Source organism: Neopelma chrysocephalum, unplaced genomic scaffold (genome assembly GCF_003984885.1).
Source record: "Neopelma chrysocephalum unplaced genomic scaffold, ASM398488v2 Primary Assembly neopelma1_44, whole genome shotgun sequence".
NCBI lineage: Eukaryota > Metazoa > Chordata > Aves > Passeriformes > Pipridae > Neopelma > Neopelma chrysocephalum.
Window position 1 is genome coordinate 24,970,850 of NW_020897703.1, and position 21,188 is coordinate 24,992,037.

General features: G+C 40.0%; 1 protein-coding gene across 2 annotated transcripts in view; it reads left to right on the plus strand.

Annotated features, from left to right (window-relative positions):
* The window catches only part of KALRN (kalirin RhoGEF kinase), a 512,316-nt gene that overhangs the window by 282,448 nt on the left and 208,680 nt on the right, over positions 1–21,188 (plus strand). For both annotated transcript variants that reach the window (XM_027679018.1, XM_027679019.1), the window contains exon 12: positions 16,893–17,084. In XM_027679018.1, the coding sequence (XP_027534819.1) occupies positions 16,893–17,084 (192 nt within the window). The remainder of the gene's footprint in view (positions 1–16,892; positions 17,085–21,188) is intronic.

Below are 21,188 nucleotides of genomic sequence, written 5' to 3' on the forward strand. Positions count from 1 at the left end.
AAAATTTTGTGACCTACCTGGTCGTTTAAAGGAATGGCTTGCTGGGCATACTGGATTTTTGCCTTTGAATTGGGTGATTGAAGTCCTATGTAGGATGAAATATTAGGCCAAAACAGGGCAAAAGCAGACAATTAAACCTGGTAAGAAATATGCTCAAAGTTGGCAATAATAACTGTGCTTTCAGAAATGCCAAATCTCTATAATCTGCATTTTTCCTGTTCACTTCATTTATGTAAATGTATTCACTTCTACACTGTCAGCAGATTATATAGGCCTTTGTACTGTGGTACAGGAGCTCCAGAATTCCTGGTTTCTTCTCCTGGCTGGCAGCAGGATGCATCTGGCAGTCACAGGCAGCAGAGATCGGTGAAACTGCCAATACATGGGTTATCTGTGAAAGTTATCTTGGGACTTCTGGATCCAAAACCTTCTAACAGCGTGCTGAAGAGCCAGATAGTTTATCATGGAAGCAATAGTGTAACTTTGTGCAGGAAGTCTTGAAGCCTCTGGGTGACTCAGGACATGTCTGCATTGCAAGGACAGAGATACTGAATTGGTCTTTCTCAACCTGAGCCAGGAACCAGAAAGGCTGGGAAGGGCTGAGCAGAGTGCCTGTGTTGGATGTAGTGCTATGGAGACTTGACTGCCAGACTTAAGTCAGAAGCAGGTCATGTTTTTTCCCTGAGGAAGTGTGATAGTCTTCAGATGCTATGGATATCAGGACCATGCTCCATTGCATAATCTAGACGTGCCCATGGAGACTGTTAGCAGGGGCTGCTGAAACAGCGTCATAGCTGATCTTCTGGAAGCAATGGAATTGAATTGGTAGCCATTGGTACTCCATGATCTAGTGGGGGACCTGTTTTTAGAGAGGCTCTGTAGTAGTACGGAAATCTTCCTGGCCACCATGTGAAGAGCTGTGCCTGTTATGCCATGTCTCTGAGTTTGAATTTCAGTGTATTTCTCCTCCAGCTCAAAGTGATTTTCTTTCCTATTTCTTCTCTTCCAAAATCACTTGACAGCTGGATCTTTTCATTAAACCTCCTGCAGCATGATTCACAATCTAAATGCTCCCTATAAAATCTCAAGGTTTGGCAACTCTGTGCATTTTTTACAACTGCCAGGAGCTAACTTCTTATCACTGGTTTATTTGGGTAGGTTTATTTTTGTGTCTTTAAAATATGTTCCTTTAATTTGCCTATAAATGCATAATTCTGTTCCCATGGCAGACAGGGAGACAATGAAGCTATTTAAGAAATATGTATTTTTAATTCTAGAGGTTCTGGAAAATAGAATTTCTATTGTGTGGGGAATTCAGAGACTTTTGAATTAATTTCTTTTTGAATCAGAAAAGACAGACAAAGTTTCCCAAAGAAGAAAAATCTTGGAATTTGTTTCTTCAAGGCCCCAAACTTCTTAAAGAGAACATTGGAAAATTATAACACTGTGTGTTATATAGGCCGTGTATTAAAAATACATTCAATGCGGTACTGATGTCTCAACTGAATAAACCTACAGCTGAAATGAACGGTATTTAAAATTGACAATTTCTGTGAAATATACCTGTTTACATGAGCTCTTCTGTTCTGGCTGTCCTGTCTGTGTTGATGAACACCATCATCATCTAAAGGCTTTTGAACCTCTCTGGTTATTTTTCTCTGTGCTCTTCCTATTGGCAGGTCAGTGGGTTATCAAACTGTACCTATTGATTCTGGAAGATTAATTGCAGCAGTGTCCAAATGTCATTTGTAATGATGGTGGACTGGTACTCTTCAATTTCTTGTCGCTATTGATAGTGAGGGGGCATGAGGGGGCTTGAGGGGAGAAAAGTGACACTGTGAAACATAGCAGCATTTTTGCTTTCTGATTCTGTTACAGGGCAGTAGAAGGAACTGGCCATGGCTGTGCTGCTGCTCTGGGCCAGCCAGTGCTGGCCTTAGGAGAACAACACAACCTGAGCCACGGCAACTGGATTAGGACATTGCTGCAAATAAAAAATATGCTGCTTTGCAGGCACTGGTAAAGGAAATTTCATGTAGATTAAGCCAATATCAGAGATTTATATTCAGTAACAGAGCAAAATAATTTTCAAGGTCAGGTTTTAAGTATTCATTAACATTGAGCAAATATTCTGGAAATAGACTAACTGGGTCCGATTGATCACTCTGCTGCACAAGACTTAGAACAAAATCACAATTCCAATTTCAGATAAATTGCTTATAATTAACTTGTTCTGAAGAGTGGAGAATCCAGTTCCGTGGCTCTGCACTGCAGAGAAGCTGCTTGGCTGTGTGGTTGTCCCTTCTCTTCCGATCCCTGATTGTCCAGATGAAGGATGTCCTTAGTCCCACAGCAGGTGTTTGCTTTGTCTAAAAACTACACTTGTGTTATGAGACTATTGCAAAGTTTTTATACTGATTATATATAAATAGAGAGTATTCAATCAGCATTTTATTGCATATAAACCTATTTTTAAAATTTATTTCCTTGGGATAGAGTTCCGATCTGAGTTTCCCCTGTATAAAAATATGGTAACATCAGCGGATTTGTAGAGGTCTTTTTAAATTACATGTGTGCGAATAGGGACAAAACCCCTAAGGTCTATATAAATAATTCACTTGTTGATTCACTGCTTGTAATCCAGCCATTAATATTGCCCTCCATAACTGTGGTCTGTGAGGTCTGGTTTTGCATAACCAAGCCTTAAGGAAGCACTGGTTTGTGTCACTATGGGAATGGGATCTGGTCTGAGGCATTTAGGCACCTTTGTTTAGAGTCTGGTTCAGAGCACCAGCACATGCAGAAGTGTGGGTCTCTCTCCTCCTTTGCTGAGCTAGGGAGAGAAATTAAAAGATTGGCATGAGAAAAGCAGGCAAAATCGGCTTTCTCATGTCCTTACATTTCAAATGAGGCTACTTTTGGGAAAAATAAATTGCAGAATTTGCCAGAAGTCAGGAGCTGAGACAGGAGGTGTTTCTGAGCTGTCAGTGAGTATGTGCACACGTTACTCTAGCATGATTGCATGTATTAGTTTGCATGTATTAGTATGCAGCTAATACAATAGAAACCACTATGTGCTCCAAAACAGTGACACTGTCTCCTGTTAACATGCAACCCTCATTTTTATTAGACTGTTCTGTCTAATGCATAAGGTTTTCTCAATGCAGTTTTTTTCTGCACAGTGTAGGTGACTCCTCACGACAATGGTGAGATCCACAGCTATGCAGCAAATGCAGAGCCAAGCCTGCTTTTGCCTCCCTGGTGTAATGTAAAGGCTCAGTTCAGAAGTGCACAGTATAAAAGGGTGTTTGTGACTCATTATTGTCAGCAATGGAAAGTGCAGCATTTACATTAAATGTGTCAACCCAAGAGCTGAAGCGAGTGCATTGAGAGTTTGGTGGAATGAAGGGTGTTTCTGAGGGAAGAGATGGCTGAAAGCACTGGTTTTTGGCAACTGACTCCTGGTTGTTTTGCCTGTGGCCAGGATTTATATTGACAGCCAGAACTTGGATTTGTCAATGCCCAAATGTCAAAGTTGAGTGCAGCAGAAGGGGGAGAGGTCTGGTGCAATTTCAGTGTTACTTTTTGTTGTCTTCTGGTGTTTGTTTTAGACTCAAAATGGGCCCAGTTGAAACCTTTCAAAAAGCAGAGGTACATGTTTGTTCCCACCACAAAAGTGGTTCAAACAAATACTGCCCAGCCAGGAATGCATTCACGTCATTCTATTTTTGAAAAACAATAAACATTTCTGACTTGGGGTAGAAAGCTGCTCCTCCCAGTTCCAGGCCCTTTCTCTCCTCCCAATTCCAGGGGATTCATAGTTTTACCTGTGCCAAAGCAGAGTTCCTCAGTGCACACCGAGCGATGGGCGCTGTTCCAGCTTTGCTCCTCTGTCGTGCACTGAAAACCAAATGAGAGGGAAACAACCTCCCAGCACGTCCAGGGCTGTGCAGCCACGCTGAAATACCAGCCGTCTCACCCGAGTGTGATGGGGAATTGGGTCACTGGGTCATTTAACCATTGTAAATTCAGTTTTTTTATAGTCTCATGGAAATGTGGGACAGGAAAAAAAAAAAGGTATTTCAGAGCACAGAGCACAATCCGATTTGTGTGTTAACATAGGGACATGAAAAAAGGAGATTATTTTGGGATGTGAATGCTGAGAGGAGTGTTACTTGCTGCTTGGACCTGCTGGATGTGCCTCCAGGATTGGGGCAGGTGCCCAGATCCTACTGTTTGGGGTTTGGCACAAAACTGGGACTCTGGGATAGCAGGCAGAGAGAGATCAAAAGACAACTCAAATAGAATTTCTCTGATCTTTGCTTTTGTCTCATATCATGGCCAGTCTTATCCTTTGGGGGCTGATTTGGGATTTCTGAGGGAAGGGGGATTGGATAGGGAGAAGGAAGGATTCAGCAACACTAAATAAAGAATACACCAGAAAGCTGTCAGGATTTTTTTTTATAGTAAAAAATGTGGCAGATGTTGACTGTAGAGGCAGTATCTCATATGCCTGCAATATTCCTGGAGATCTACTACTTGCCAAAAATCAATACATTTTTTACCATGAAGATTTCTGGTGGGAATGCCTCTGTACCAGATCTCTCACTGTAAGTCATTATTAAGATATATTTATCTCAGATCATGTGTGGCCTCCTAATAAGAGCCAGAAACAAAAACACAATATCTTTCTAAATCTTTGTTGTGCTTATGGATAAGCTGAATTGAATTTCATTCACACAGTAGAACACGTTTTTAAAATGCATCCCATATGAATGCTTTCTGGCCAACATGAAAAATGTTAGTTCCTGTCTGGAACTTTTCTGAAGTATAAGTCTGGTGTAAAATAAATAAAATGGTCTATTACTTCCAGGGTAGTGAAACATCTTTCTATTTTTCCTCATTATAAGTACACAGTATATCTCCCTAGCTGTTACAGATTTTAATCCTTTTAAATTTTAGGGAAGAAAAAGCCTTTAGTCCATTTTGCTTTAGTGGCACCTCTGAAGGACTAATTTGATGGGTAAGCTGTACAGACAGTTCACATGTCAGGGAAATAACAGTGGTGAAAAATTGGTTTATAAATGTAATAAGATTCAGAGAATGGTTTCTACTCATTTGAAACAAATTCCAATGTGGAAACCACAATGCAGAGATGAATTAATGTTGACAGTGAAGAGATTCTGAATCCAAAGGGACTGTCTTGCTGACCTGCTTCTAACGATGCTAAGCTGGAACAAGGAGATGAAGTAAAAAGTTACTTCAACTTTAATTGAAGCTGAGGAGACTGTTTTATTCTTGTAGATAGCAGAAGGGCATTCTCCATCAGGTTATCTGAGGTCCAGAGAGTAGGGGGATGGAGGTAGAGGTTATTTGAGTGGTGCGCAGATTGTGTGTTACCATTCCTGTTCGCAGGGTATGTTGGGAAACCTCCTTATGCCAAATGGAAATATCCAAATTGTGAACAAAACCAAAGTGCTCGTGTTTTATTCTAATTGTGTGTCTGTCTCCAGCAGGCAGTGTACTGGAGTGTGAGGTTTACTCTGGATGGAAAATAGTTTATTTTTTAAGTGATTGATTTATAAGTGATTCTTTACTATGACTTAAACTTACCTGAACAAATAGAAGGGATACAGGAGAACACCAAGGGACTCCCTGCTTGCCTCTGAGTCTAGAGGGAATATAGACAGTGCTAGCACGTGGCACCAGCTCAGCTGCACCACAAGATGTGGTGCCCTCACTGAGAGCATCTCCTGTACCACTCCCACCTGGGTTGGTGCATGGGAGTGGATGCAATGCAGCATGTCAGGGGGGCGATCTATATTTCAGAGGAGCAGCAGCAAAAATTTAACTAAATCTCTTTATCCTTCTTCAGGTAGCAGCAGTGCACTGACCCTGTTAAAGGGCTGTGGCATGTCTTCCTCTGTATTTTTTCTGTCAACCATCAGTTTGCTTGTCAGAGGTGGCTTTTCGCTTACGGCAAAATAGTTTACTGCAGAGCTTGAGGTCCTGTAGTGCATTAGTGTTACACTTACCTTTTTGCAGCAGCCTGTGTAACATTTTTGTCATATATTGCCAGACAGAAAGAATGATTGTTACGTGATGTATACACAGCACCACGTTATGCTCCAGACTGCCTTATCTCTATGTTCAGCTGTATAGCAATTCTTAAGCTGAAAGCTCTGGAGAATTTGGGTCAAAGTTTTGCTGAATTTTCTTCCATTAAACATTATATCATTCTATAAACAGTCCCATGTCACTTAAACTGTGCTTCAGGAAAGATGTTATAACTGTCTCCACATTAATGGAAATAAAACTTAGCTGTGTCAGGGTAGTAGCTGTGGGGGAAATAGGGAGAGGAAATGCTTTGGTGTCTTATTTAAAGTAGGTTTAATAAAAAACTAGACAATAGAAACAAAGCCAGGCAGTTTACAGAATTCACATTCTCATTGGTTTATTTCTGCTTCTGTTTTCAAGGCAACAGTGCTGGCAGTTGTACTTGGTACTGGCTTTTCCCAGTGCTGCTGACAGTCCAAAGCCTTCTAATAGTGTTGTTGCTGTGTCTTCAAAATCTCCAAACTGTGAGATGATATTAAACCCAGAATGCCTGAAGTTATTTCAATTCAGGATACCAGCAGGACTTGATAAAGCTGTTATGATTGCACTTTTGTCTGTGGGGCTCAGAAAAGATGTGAACTGAGCCTTTGGGACAGAGAACAATATCATGCCCTCCTAGGTTGCTGCTCACCTTGGAGCTGCTGCATGTTTATTTCCCCACTTGCCTTCCCTTTTCCCCTTATCATAAAGAAGTTGTGAAGCTTTGCTGTGAACTACCTGTCTTTTTGGTAATATTAATAATTTAAGAAGCTTTCAGAAGGAAGTGCATTTCACTCCTGACAGTCTGGCTGCTTGTGCTCCCCTGTCATTTCCACAAAAGAACATGCTTTCCTCATTTTTGCTGAGTGTTAAAGGTTCAGTTACCAGAGAGTCACTTGAGCAGGTCTCAATCAATTATCAAATCATTGGGCAGTGCTAATACTGTTTTACTAGTACACTCCCTGTACTGCATAACACTGACCAATTTGGTTTCACATTTCATACCACAACTACTGTTATGTTTTCTTCATTGTCCTGCTCTAATTGTTGTTGTTCACTTTCACGTTTCTGTTCCTGTACAAGGATGTTCTCAAAGTGAAGGGGCCAAGCTCTTTTCATGTATATTACCAAGGATCAAATGCTAGGATAAAGCCTGGCCAATAATCATCAATTTCAGATATCTTCCCTAATTCTTATAGATCCTTGTACAGACCATCAAATATTGAAACAGCAGCAGGAATATTTCATCATCTCTTTTTAATATGCTGTTTGTATATGCTTGTCCCAGAAGAGCAGTAGAGTGGCAGAAAATAAAAATTAAAATATTCTTATAAGCACAAAATGAGCCTACATCTTATTTACTTTCCCAGATGGTCACATCTCTTGGTCTCAGGAAAGACATTGAAGATGGTCTTTATAGGACTAAAACTTCATTCTTGTGTCAAAGAGGTCTTCTCCCAGTTCCTGTGTGGAGCCTCACAAATCAAAACTTCTTAAATCACATCTCACAAAGAATAAAGGTGCATGGTGCAAAAGTTCTGGTACTGTGAACTGCAGGTTCTTCAAGGATGTGTATCAGACTCCAGTGTAATCCTGCAATGATATGCCCTCCTTATAACACAAAGTAAGCAGATTGCTTCCCTGGAAAGCGTAGAACTATTTATTTATCTCATATTAAGCAAGTGCTTAGTAGTTTATTTAATAGAGGAGATTGCACATATATACTGATTAAAATAAAATGGGGAGGAAAGGGGAAGTTTGCCAGACTGCAGATGAAACCTTTGGTGGGTATAGTCTTTTTACCTACAAAAAGAATAAAATGCCTCGTCTTTCCCCTTGCAATAAAATCAAATTCATCTTAGAACATAAAAAGAAAAGCAAAAAAAAAAAAAAAGGAAAAAAAGAAAAAAAAGAAAGAACAACAAAGCAGAGCTTTGAAAACTGTTTGGTCTTTGCCAAATGTGCTTTTGAACATTCTGATTTAAAATAATAAAATAGCTCCCATGGCATTCAAACTAAAGTCCTTGCATTGATGGTATTCTAAGGAGTGATAGTTTACCCCACTGAGCTAAAATGGTAGCTTGTTCTTTGTGTGTATGTAGCATGTAGACAGGCATGTGCATCTGTGTGTCTTAGCATACTTATTGATATTGGATGTTATGTGTGATTTTAATTGTAATTTAAAACATTATTTCACTAAATATTTCATTGTCATTTTATTGAAAAATGGTTATGATCACACTGGAGTTAATTTGCGAGATTGTGGTAATGGGAGTATTCCCTACCTGATGTATGACTGCACTCCTCATTGAGATGAACAGTTGAGAGGATAAAATATACCATAGCCAAGATTTTTTTTAACCTAAAGTAAGCACTCAATATGAAATAGCACAAAGAGGAATTCTTTTAGCTAATGTATTTCCAGCTAGTAATTCTAATCTTGCTTATTTATTAGTTTAAAGGTCTAAGGCAGCTTTGAGTCAATTTATCTAGGGGTTCAGCATTTGATGTAATGTGTAACTGTCACTCTTTTAAATTCAAATAATAAATTCATCTTGGTTTGTATGTGAACCCTGAGGGAAAATCGTAAATAAAAGTAACAATACATGTAAAAATATCTGGTTCTTGTCAATGATCAGTGGAGATTCTATGTTGTATCCACCTTATCATTCCTGGGAATATTTTATAACTAATTCATACTGAAAAATCCCATATGTTTATATATATAACATATATATTCTTAATATATATATATTATATATCTTATATAATTCACTGAAACAATGGAATTAGTGGAAGTGTAAACAGTCATTAGTATCAGCATGATTTTATATACGGCCTCTGAGCCATCTGAAGTCAGACACAAATTCACGTTCCCCAAATCTGTGGATGTTTCTGAATAGAGCTAAGCTTCAAATCATAGAATCATAGAAAGGGTTGGGTTGGAAGGGACCTTTAAAGGTCATCTAGTCCAACCCCCCTGCAATGAGCAGGGGTATCTTCAGTTAGACCAGGATGGTCCCATCCTGCCTGACCTTGATTGTTTCCAGGGATGGGGTATCTACCACCTCTCTGGGCAACCTGCTCCAGTGTTTCAGCACTCTCATCATAAAAAAACTTATTCTTATCTCTAGTCTGAATTTACTCTCTTTTAGTTTAAAACCACTACCTCTTGTCCTATTGCAACAGGCCCTATTAAAAAAGTCTGTTCTCATTTTTCATACAAGCCCCTGTAAGTATCAAGAAGCTGCAATAAGATCTTGAAAAACATCAGTGAGGAAGGTAGCGATGGGTCAGTAAATACAGATGCCCATACAGAAAATGTCTAAAGAAAAATAATTTAAGGCATTGTGAATGATGCATGGTCCCACAATGGGAGATGAGAGGTGTAAGGACTTTTCAACCCCATATACCAGCTGCAAAGATAGCCTTTCCAGGAGCTGGGAGAGAGGTTTTCTATGCAGTGCTGGTCTGCTGAAGCATAGGTGACATTCCAGGCACTCTGGTTCTTAGACTGTATTTTTAAATAGATGCAGTTCTGATGTTAGTAGTAATTTCATTGAAATTGTCAAGTGGTTGATACTTGGACACACATTCACATTTGCTTGCACTCACTAACTGAGACCCTTATTTGTTAAAAGTAGTTAAACAAATGTGATTAATTAATTTAAAGGTAGGCATGTTCTTAAATGTTCATCAAAAGATGAATATAATAACCTGTAGTATTTGAAGAGCTCAAATGTCAGGAAGGACAGTGCAAGGAGAACTGGGCTGAAATTATGACTAGGAAAAGCTTAAGATGAATTTCCATATTTAAGGAAAAAACAGTCTGAAGAAAAAGGGGGTGATGGAAATCTCATTAGCCTGAATATTTTTTTAAAAGGCCTGAAGAAGTTTCCATTCTAGTATATAGTAGGGAACAGTCCTGTACTGATACAGCAAGTGGCTGCATGACCTCTGAGAGATGTTCTGCCTTTAACTTCTGTAACTATAATTCCTGGTAAGTCTGTTTTGAATTAGAGCAATAGAGCACAAGTAAGACTATAGGTCTTGATTTGATTATACGAAATTCAAACAGAATAAAATCACATCTTATATTAGATCTGCGTATGCACTTAGCCTTTGCCCTTCTTAAGGGGGGAGGAGTTTTGACAAAGATGGATGCTTCCTTAAATCCCAGATTTATTTATCAAAGAAATGTTTCATTGTGGTCACTTATTTTACCTTTAGAATATCAAGTTACTAAAGATATAATTCTCCACAAAAGCCTGACTGTGAGATCACTTAACCTCAACAAAAAGCTGGACTTAATTTTAACAAAGTAGCTTGAGCAAAGAATCTGATAGCAGTAAGTGAGCTTCATAATTAAAGATAACAACAGTTTATAAGGCTTGAGAAGAAATGCAGAATCAGCTCCATAATTATAATTTTGCCAGTGTGAATCATGTTGTATTTCTTTGGGGAGGAGTGCTGCTCTCTCTTTATGCACAGAACAAGGGTACAAATCCTCCAGAATTCTATTTTTAGCTCTTTGCCATTTTTTGTCTCCTCCTGCGATCTTGGGTAGATGTCTAGGAGGCTGACCCGGTTCTCCCTGAAGTCAATAAGATCCTTTTTACTGTTTTCAGCAAGAGATGGATCAGGCTTTGAACTTTGTCTCGACATCCCATCTTCCCAGAAAGAGTCTAATACAGAGATTTCATCTTTGGTGTTGGAGAGTCGAGTCACAAGTCTAAAGAACATAAAGAAGATATCACATCAGAGAAAGCCTAATAAGTCCCCTAAGCCTCAGCCTGCAGGCATAATATGGGATTCACATCACTAGTCTTTAGTAAGAAAGATCAGATCTAAGCTTGTCATCTTTCTCTCTCTGGTCGATACTTAGTGGTCTCTAGAGATGCCATTTCTTCCGTGCCTTTTACATGGTAAAACGCAGGTGACAGAGCTCTCTGAATCAATACCAGGAACCTTTGCCTGGAACTGCCTTTCACAGCCCCAGAACCTGATCAATACTGAATAAGGCAGACTAGTGCTACCTCATTCCCCTTCCACATATCCGAACATCTACTTGGGAAGTGAAGTCTGAGGTATCTGTGTTTAATGTGATGATGTATCTGATCACCTGCCCTGTTCCCTTACCTCAGGTTTCTCCTGATGTTCACAACTAACATCTTTTTCTGGCTGATGAGCATGGTTCACAACACATTGGAGAACTTGGAGACAGTTACTATGAAAACCTCTCAAATGTAATAAACAGCTGTAAAATAGTGTGCAAGGGGAGATTGTTCTGGAAAAAAATTGCCTAGATAAGGGAATGAACTCTGCCCTGGTCTAGCATTTGACACAGCTATTTTCAGTGTAATCAGCCTAGAAACACACAGAAATAAACTAGTTACAAGTGTAGTTCCTAGGAGTATATAAAAACTACATGGAATAATTTTCTGTGAAAGCAGTCAGGTCAAAACTGAAATGCTGCACTAAATTGATTATTGTCTTAAAAATATGTAAAAGGGTCAGTGAAAACACAAATATATATATATATATGGTTGGTACTTTCCTTTTTTTAATTTGAAAAGGATGTTAAGGCACTTGAATGCGTCCAGAGGAAGGCAACAAAGCTGGTGAAAGGGCTGTAAGGAATGTCTTGTGTGGTGAGGACTCTGGGTTTGTCTAGTTTGGAGAAAAGGAGGTTGAACAGCGACCTCATTGCTTTCTGGAGCTTCCTGTGTGGGAAAAGTGGAGAGGGAGCTGCTGATCCCTTCTGCCAGGGATCCAGTGGTAGCGCACATGGGAATGGTTTGAAGCTGTGCCAGGGGAAGTTCAGACTGGACATTAGGAAGCATTTCTCTAGTGAGAGGGTGGTCAAACCCTGTAACAGACTTCCTAGACAGCTGGTCAATGCCCCGAGCCTGTCAGTGTTTACGAGGCATTTGGACAATGCCTTTAACAACAGGCTTTAAATCTTGGTCAGCCCTGAAGGAGTCAGACGGCTGGACCAGATGATCATTGCGAGTCCCTTCCAGCTGAACTATTGCATTCCATTCTAATTTGTTTCTAACTGACTAAGATATTAGTCATATTATTATATTATATCATAAATAATAAAGGCAAAATAACTGTGTTCTTCTGCTTAAACCCCATATCAGTCGAATAATTAACTGATGCCTTTTCCAGTATCTTCTCATTTCATTATTTTTTTTTAGTTAGGGAAAAAATGACAAATACTTTCAAACCAGAATTAGGGCCCTTTGGTTGACTTGTACTGAGAAATGCAATGCTATTTTTTGTGTAACAGTTGAGGCTAAGCACACACTGCATGCAGCCAATGCTCTCTGATGCTGAGAGTCAGTGCAGCTCCTACTCTGGTTTAAAAAGATTTGAAGAGAACAGTTGTGGAAACACTTCTCTGGCACAACGACTATGGAGAAAATAATGTTAGTTTCAACTTTAAGGAAATCTCTTAGGAAGCAGTTTGCTGAAAGAGTTGTGGTAGGATAGTGCATTTCCAATGCAAAGATGGTTTCATGTGCATTAACCTGGAGTCACTGTGGAATCTCAGCTGAGATCTGCTGCCTGGATCAGAGATGAATCCTGACATTTTGATATTTGTTGGTCTGAAATGCAAAGGAAAGCATGATAATTATAACAGGAAAATGTCACATTGGTTTTTTCATAAACCTTTTTTTTCAACTTGCTACAGAATATCAAACTGTTAACAATTAATGAGATAAAGTTATAGGGAATCCTGTTAGTAAATATTCCCATGGGATAAGACACCAATTACCTCCAATTCTGATTTGTGATAGAGATTGTTGTATAGGTTTTTATAGTCTATCTCTTTTCCATAATTGTGTTTCTTTGTTGTTGTTGGAAGAAACAGAGGACATATGAAAGCCCCCTGATTTCATCTAAAATTAACTTCAAAAGCATATATTACAGCCATTTCCACTCTGGAACCTGAGGGGCGCAGCTTCAGTTCCTTGTGTTTGCAGATTTCATGATTGAAATAGGTCATTATGCAAAGATTGGTATAGAAAGACTATTAAGAGATTTGAGGTGGAAGTTGGTTTTGTGCATGCAATGGTGCAGAAGTGTGTAATGCCAGTTAGCAGCTCACTGAAAACCTCAAGGTTTGCACATGGCAGTTCTCTCACAGGTTAATACAATATCAGGAAAAAATGCCCACAACCCTTAAATTTCAGAAAGCATATAATTTTATAACTAGTAGATTATTTTTTCTGTGTAACTTGTGTAACTTGTGCTATTATTGTTTGGCAGGAACTCATTTCCACAGATGCAGAGGAGAGATTCTTCCTGGTATCTCCCCTTGAAGGGATTAGCCATTTTTGGTGTCACTTTCCTCAGTAAACTTTCCATGGGTCTGTGGTTTGCAGAAAAGGGGGACAGCCACGATTGTCCTTCTAGTAGGAAAAATTTACTTCTGCAGTTACATTAGGTCTTACCTTCTTCCAAAGTTTTGAATCTTGATGCCAGTTCGGGGATGCACCTAGATCCTGTGCTCCTGGTAGATCCTGCTACATCTCAAAAGGGCTGGGAATCTGAGTTAACCTCTCCTGGCTGGGCTTCCTGGGACAAGGAGGCATTACATGCTTTTCTTCATCATAAGACTTCATTCTCTCTTGGGTTCTGACCCTGCATGGTCCAGGGTTGTGTCACACCAAAAAGTACAAAATGCTTCAAACAAATTAAATAAAGGTCTCTACTCTGAAGAGCTTACTAACAAGAGAGTAAGCTCAGGATGAAAATGTAGGGGGCAGGGGAGCAGTGCAGCAAGTATTATAGTACCAACTAGGATATGAAACTCTCAGGTTCAACAGAGCATTAGTTCAGCACTATAGAAAAATGCATGTACATAAAAATATTTGATATGTGTAACAACTTCTGGTATGATTTATGAGCACTTGAAGCAGATGAACAGAACAGAAGTAGAGCAAGCCCTCACCAAATGACCTCCAGTTTATTTGGCCTGTGGTCTGTGTAAATCTCGACAGATGACAATAGATGACACTTCTTTCATAAGTACAACAAACTGGAGTTCAAGGCGAGTGTGGTTAACTCCCAAATGTGGCTGTTTATCTGAAATGTATCTAAGCCTCTTAAATTTGCAGCAGTGAGCTGGAAATCTCTCAGCACCGGGCCTTCCTTCTAGAATGGCAGGGATAAAACCATTAGTGTTTTTTCTATCATAAACTGCACCTGTTTCTAAACTCCAGACACTTAGCTGTGAACTCAGCGGACAAAGACAGAAAAAGAATCGAACAAAAATTTTTCCATACTTAAAATGCACTGTGTTCAAGCTTTCTGTGCATGACACATTTATGCAACCATGTCCAAAATTAGGTATGAATGCTTCAGGGAAGCATCCCTGTATGCTGACAGTGCCTGTCACAGCCCAGGGAAAACAGTGTGTGGCTCCTTCCACACCCAGCCAACCTCCTTGCAGAAAATCCCCTTTGCTTTGGAGAGCCTTGTTCAATGCAAAGGGGCTTCTGCAGGACAACTGCATCTTTTGTTGCCTGTGCAGTGTGACCAGAGCTTTTGTTGAGGCCAGTCTGCACTCTTTTTTCCCCAAATTCTAGGGTTCGTCCTCTACCCCTTTCACTAGTGTATTTTTATCTGGTCATTGTATCAATGCACTCCCCTTATCCACATATAATTTGATGGAGCACGTGTTGGAGACAGTAAACTTGTAATGGTTTTCAGCAGAGATGGACATAAGTGTATTAGGGACAAATGCAACAAAGCTGTATTCATACTGTATTTCAACAAAGGTGTTCTGTGTCCTAAATCTGTGCATAAGGAGAGACTGAAGGCATTTAAAAGTATACTAAATACCGTGTATAAAAGCAGAAACAGTCTTCTACTCAGGGAGCTGGACTGGTGTTTGAGCTGTTGTAGTGGTAATGTGTGAAAAACTCTAGTGGACTAGACTTTGAAAAATAGTGCTAACTTTGGCATTTGCTCCAAATACTATTGGAAGAGGATCATTCAGAAAGGATGCTGTTAAGTGAAACTGGACCCTAAGTCAGATCACATTATATGGAACATTTTTTACAAACTCTCATCTAAAGAGATTTCCAAAAAATGATTATTAAAACATAACATTTTGCTGCTATTAACAGCCTAACCATTATAAGAGTAGCCTGAAAGTGAGGGAATAAAAAATTTACTATTGGTAACAAAACTGTCTCAAATATGTTCTTCACTGTCCAAAAGGAGAAATGCAAATACTGTATATTTATAGTCAACCCTCAGAAACTGGGAAAATGAACAGTGAATGAGCTGTTTTCTTTCTGCTTTTTATAACTGGAAATATTTTCCCCCATTAAACACTTGGAGGTCAGTGCTCCATCTTTGTATTGAATATTTTCTTAAACCACAACTGTTGACTGCAGCAGGATGTTATGTAAGTAGGAACATGAGTTGATTCATGGCTTTAGTGTTTGACATTGTTCCTTTAATGCTCAGCAGTACATGTGTGCCCACAGTGTTCAAAGGTAGTTTGTGTATATGCATCAATTGAATACATTTTTAAACCAAGGATGATTTTGAAAAGGAAAGTGCTACAATTCTGCTTCTATTGATGAGGAGATTAAAATTCCCAGTGGGAGCAGCCTTAGGCCAATGCTGAGCAGTTCTGAAGAACATGCCTGGTATTGGAAACACTCTTAAGCTGATATCACTGTCTCTCCTTATTTTTGTTAAGTGTTAAATACCACAGAGCTAGTGGCCTCATCTTGAGTGAAGAAAGCCTTTCTATGACAGCAAGGGCTGGCTATGTTTAGTTTGCTGAACAAAGCTGACTAAACCATAGCTCCATAGATATGGAGAAGATGACTGCACTCCCTGTCCGTTTCTGCCGTTATTTATGAGACTCTCTGGTGTATTAGTTGAGTGATGTTTTCCAGAAACATGAAAGTAGGAGAGAAAGGATGGGTATGTAGTTTGAAACTTGAGGTAAGTTTGGTGGAATTCCCCCCTGTTCCTTGACAGTCTTGCGTGTCTTAAGTACATCACTTCACTTACGTGTTCTTCAGTTCCCGCTCTGTTAAGTAGGAGTAATACATTTCATACAGCAAAGCCCATGGCTATGGGGTAAATTTGTTCAGGATGGTGCAGTGATCAAATTCTTATGTAATGCAGGACAAGTAAGTGCCTCGGACAAACTGGAAATGAGCATTACACACTGGCAGCTGCAAGCTAATCACACAGACTTACTCCATTTAGAAATATGATGCAGACCAGGAAAAAAAGTAGAAGGGGCTTGAAGACATGGTTGTCTCAAGCTATCTCACAAAAGCCAGTGGAAGGCAAGTATTTCTTGGGGCTGAGACATCTCTGGCTAACGCTATTACATGCTGTAATGTGAGAGCTGTTGGGAGGCCGTCGCAATGAGCTGATGGCTGAGTGTCACGTGAGGCACTATAGGCTTCTGAGGTGGTCAGCCCCATTTGCTTCATTACATTATCTTTGAGAAATTGCAGGGAACTTGGAAATAAACAAGTGGGCAGCCCTGTTACTGTGTCTGGCAGTATTGAGCTGCGGTGGTGTGTTTCAAATAAGAAATTATTTCATGTGTACTCAGGGATTAGTCTATGGGGCTTCATACATTCTCCTTTCACAGATGGCAGTGCCAGTAGGAAATATTACTATTGTTTTAAAACTCTGGTAATCACTTGCTTTCATGCCTTTGAAAGTATAAACAGCCTCTTTCAGGGGTTTACGTGCCACAGTTGTATTACTCATACTGTATTTCTTGCTTTGTTTGCCGGTAGAATACATACACCAATGCAGACAAGCTTTTGGAGGCTGCAGAGCAGTTGGCTCAGACTGGGGAATGTGACCCTGAAGAGATCTATAAAGCAGCCCGGCATCTGGAAGTACGGATTCAGGACTTTGTCCGGAGGGTGGAACAGAGGAAACTTCTCTTGGACATGTCAGTCTCCTTCCATACCCACACCAAAGAGGTAAGATGTGCATGAGGGAATTTTGCTGTGTGTTGTAGGGTGCTGCAAGAGGCTGACTTTGAAAACTCAGATCACAGAGAAAAGGCATCTTCACCAGACAGGGCTGATATTATCTAGTTTATTTCATGCAGATGACTAACTGTTGTAACGAGGAAATAAAATGTGAATTAAACATATGAGTGTTACAGTACACTAAAATATAGAGGCAGCAAATCAAGTGGTACTTAGTTCATGACTAGAATGTATTGTTAGAAAGCAAGAATTCTCTTGTAAGAACATGAGTTGATATTAACACATTAGGTATCAGCGTGCCAGTAGTGTGATACGTATCCTCAGAGGGATTCCATTTGAATGTAATGTTAATTAATTTAGCCATTATTATTATGTGTTACTGGAAATCTTACATTGTTTAATGAGGCAGACTTCACTTTTCAAAATAACTCTTAAAGTGCAAATAGTCACATACTGAAACAGTGAATCAGTGGGGACCTAAATAAATGCTGTTTAGTGTAATTGAGAAATATCCAGAGATAAGGCTGTCTTGCCAGAGATACAGTGGACAGGACATCAAATGGGAGGCCACTGGGGATGTAATTAAAGCATACTTCAAATTTTTCTGCAGGCCAGAGGCCATTCAGTGGTGAGTGACTTTTACAAATAGGGTTTCTGCTGAGAGAGAGATGGAATTAGTCAAGATGGTTGTTTTCATGCTCTGCAGCATCTGTTTGCAAAAGCACTCTTGATCACGCCTGTGTTTGTTGATTTACATGTTACAAACTAGTTGTGTATAGCAGGCTTCAGTGTGTTGGGGAGCCTCCTGAAGTAGAAGGTGTGTGCACATGTTCATATTTATGTATGTGGAAGATGGACTTACAGCATGTCTACTATAGCTGTTGGTACACAAAGGTTTTTCTTTTACATTCTGCTTCTGCAATATACTAAAATATAGTTAGCTTTCAGCTTGTGAGTACTGCTGTTGTTTCCAAAGTAGCTCAAATGCTTGCAGCTATGCTGGTTTGCCACTGGGGAAACTTAATTGGTTATTTCCTCAGTAAAAATTATTTCTTAACAGTTTCCTACTGTGATTAACCTTGCTTCACCTATGCGGGTGATGAGTAGTCAAAAAAAAAAAGATAGGCATGACTCTAGGAAGTTTTTGGTGTAAATAATATGTGTTCTATCATCGAAATTTCTTCTGATAATTACTGGTACTGTGTAGCCCAATTTGGGTTTGGGAAATAGAGCTTCGCTACATTAAGGGTTTGGGATTGCCGTGCATTATACTCACTCCTGTCTGTCTTCAACAAGAAGGGAGTTTGCCTGCTCCAAACACCTGGTTTTAATGAGCTCTGTTTTGGTGAATAGAAAAGCAGATGTATAAAAATGAACATTTTTTGAAAATTGTTTTTAAAACCAGTCTTTTGTGATAGCACCTGTTTCGTAGGTGTTGAGAGTAGATGCTAAGTCTCTGCCTCATAGGCATTTGCCCATGAGACAGATTGGTGCTGTGAAGCCTTTTTGGAAAGTTCAGTAATTACTTCACGTCACTTTTAAGGAGATCCAGAGTGACAAACTCTGGGTGCCTCTCTCCTATAAAGGTCCCTTGCAACCCAAACTATTCTATGGTTCTATAATTCTCTCTCCAGAGGGCCAGTCAAGGGAGCTGTAGCATAAAACTGGGGCATCAGCAAAGTCAGGGTGGACACAGGAATCCACGTCCATCAGAATGAATGAAAGCCGTTAGGTTGGGTTGCTGAAGTTATTGCAGTCTCAAACAGTTCCCCAAAATCTGAGAATGCCCGGTAGCTCTGCAAGAAGAAGGAAGATTTTGTTTACTTATTTCTGTGTTACTTCATTCCTGTGGGGACCAAACACTGATTTTCTGGAGGCTCAATGAATTTCACTGTGTGTCACTACCTGCCTCCTTCAGGGACATGTTTCTGCACTGGTGGGAGTCACACAATTCAATACCTCATTTCTTTTGCCAAAAATAACAAGTGAGGAAATTGCTGTGGTTTTAGTGTTTGTCTGCCAGCTGTAGGGATCTCCACAGACACAGTGAAGTAACAGCATACTGCCAGGGATGAACTGGTACAAAGGGCAAAGCATTACAACAAGAGAGCCTTAGCACATGTTTGGATCTGTGTTTGCCTTTTTATGCTATAAATAGATGGGCTCAAGTAGAAATGACTCATTGCTTGGCCTTGCTTGGCCCTTCATGTATATTGTGAAATATACATGAGTATACCATGTATACATACCAATGTAATTGTCATTCTTCAATACTAATAAAAAACAGATACACATTTAAATAATAACAGATAGAGGGAGGCCCTGCAGACAGACCTCAGCAAATTGGAGAACTGAGCAATTACCAATTATATGAAGTTCAAAAAGGGGAAGTGACGGATTCTACACCTAGGATGGGGCAACCCTGGATATACATACAGACTGGAGAATGAGATGCTGTAAAACAGTGCCAGGAAAGGAACTTGGGGTCCTGGTCGATGGCAAGTTGAATCTGAGTCAGCAGTGCCCTGGCAGCTGGGAGGGCCAACCGTGTGCTGGGGACATCAGGCAAAGCATCGTGAGCCAGTCAAGAGAGGGGATTGTCCCAATCTGCTCTGCACTGGGGTGACCTCACCTTGAGTGTTGTGTGCAGTTTGGGGCGCCACAACATAGGAAAAATATTAAGCCATTGGAAAGTGTCCAAAGGAGGGCCGTGAAGATGGTGAAGGGCCTTGAGGGGAAGCCGTATGAGGAGTGGCTGAGGTCACTTGGTCTGTTCAGCCTGGAGAAGAGGAGGCTGAGGGGAGACCTCATTGCAGTTAGAAGTTCCTCAGAAAGGGAAGAGGAGGGACAGGCACTGATCTCTTCTCTGCGGTGACCAGTGACAGAACCCAAGGAAAGGGCCTCAAGTTGTGCCAGGGGAGGTTTAGGTTGGATATTAGGAAGTCTTTTCACCCAGAGGGTGGTTGGGGGCTGGAACAGCTTCCTGTGGAAGTCATCACAGTACCAAGCCTGACAGAGTTCAAGAGGTGTTTGGATGATACTCTTGGGCACATGGTGTGGCTCTTGGGGATGGGCTAAGGGTTGGACTAGATGATCCTTTTGGGTCCCTTCCAACTCAGCATATTCTGTGATTCTGATTTTTTGGCTCTAATGCAGGGAACTATGGCCTAGATGTATTTTTTGTCTAAGTTTCACAAATCATCATTTTTTAATGTTGTATTAATATATTGAGACAGAACTGGTTAAAGGGAGAATTAAGTAGAAAGAATCTGTCTTACTGACAATGTTTTTATGGAAATATTCTAAGTATCTTCCTACAATGAACATGTTTCTTCTGACAGTCTTCCTATCACGGATGAATTGTGTTTCTGATGTGGTAATTCCCAGGTGTGGATGAATTAATTGATTGTGAACTTCTCACTGCTTCACCTGTACTCTGCCCAGCTCTTCATCTCCACATGAGACTGCTCAGATTCCCAGCACCTGAGAAACTCTTAACAGCTCCTATTTTTGAAAAGTGATTTTGTCAAAGAAAGGTTTCCTTTTGTAGTCTGTCTTCCTAGAATTTCTTCACCATTAGGGAGTCATTTAAATGCAGATATCCCATGGGCAATGAAAGTTAAGCATGTTTTTTTTATAGTACAGTGGACTTGAATCCCTGCTCTGTTCATATGAAAGCATTATAAGAGGATTCCTTCTGCTAAACACTTACTTATACAGTTGAAGGAATATGAAAAATAAAGTCAGTTAAGCATAACAATAATTTTGATTTTTTTTTTAAGTGACCTTACTTAACAATAAATGCAATAGGCTGAAACAAGGACTTTCTGGTATGGTAATAACATTTTAGAAGCATAAATTTAGAGCAGTTCCCTAAGTGATTGCTAGTGTCATAACTCATGAGTGATGTAGTTGTCCTACTACCATGCCTATAAAAGAGTTTTTGTGTGTCCCACTGTCCTACAGTATTCATTATGCTCTTTTAGCCTGTAGTCAATATTTTCGTGCCCTTTTAGACCAAGGTATTCCTGATGGTGTGCACAGAAACCTGATACCTTGGGGATCAAATCCAATTATCTGGATGGCAGGGTA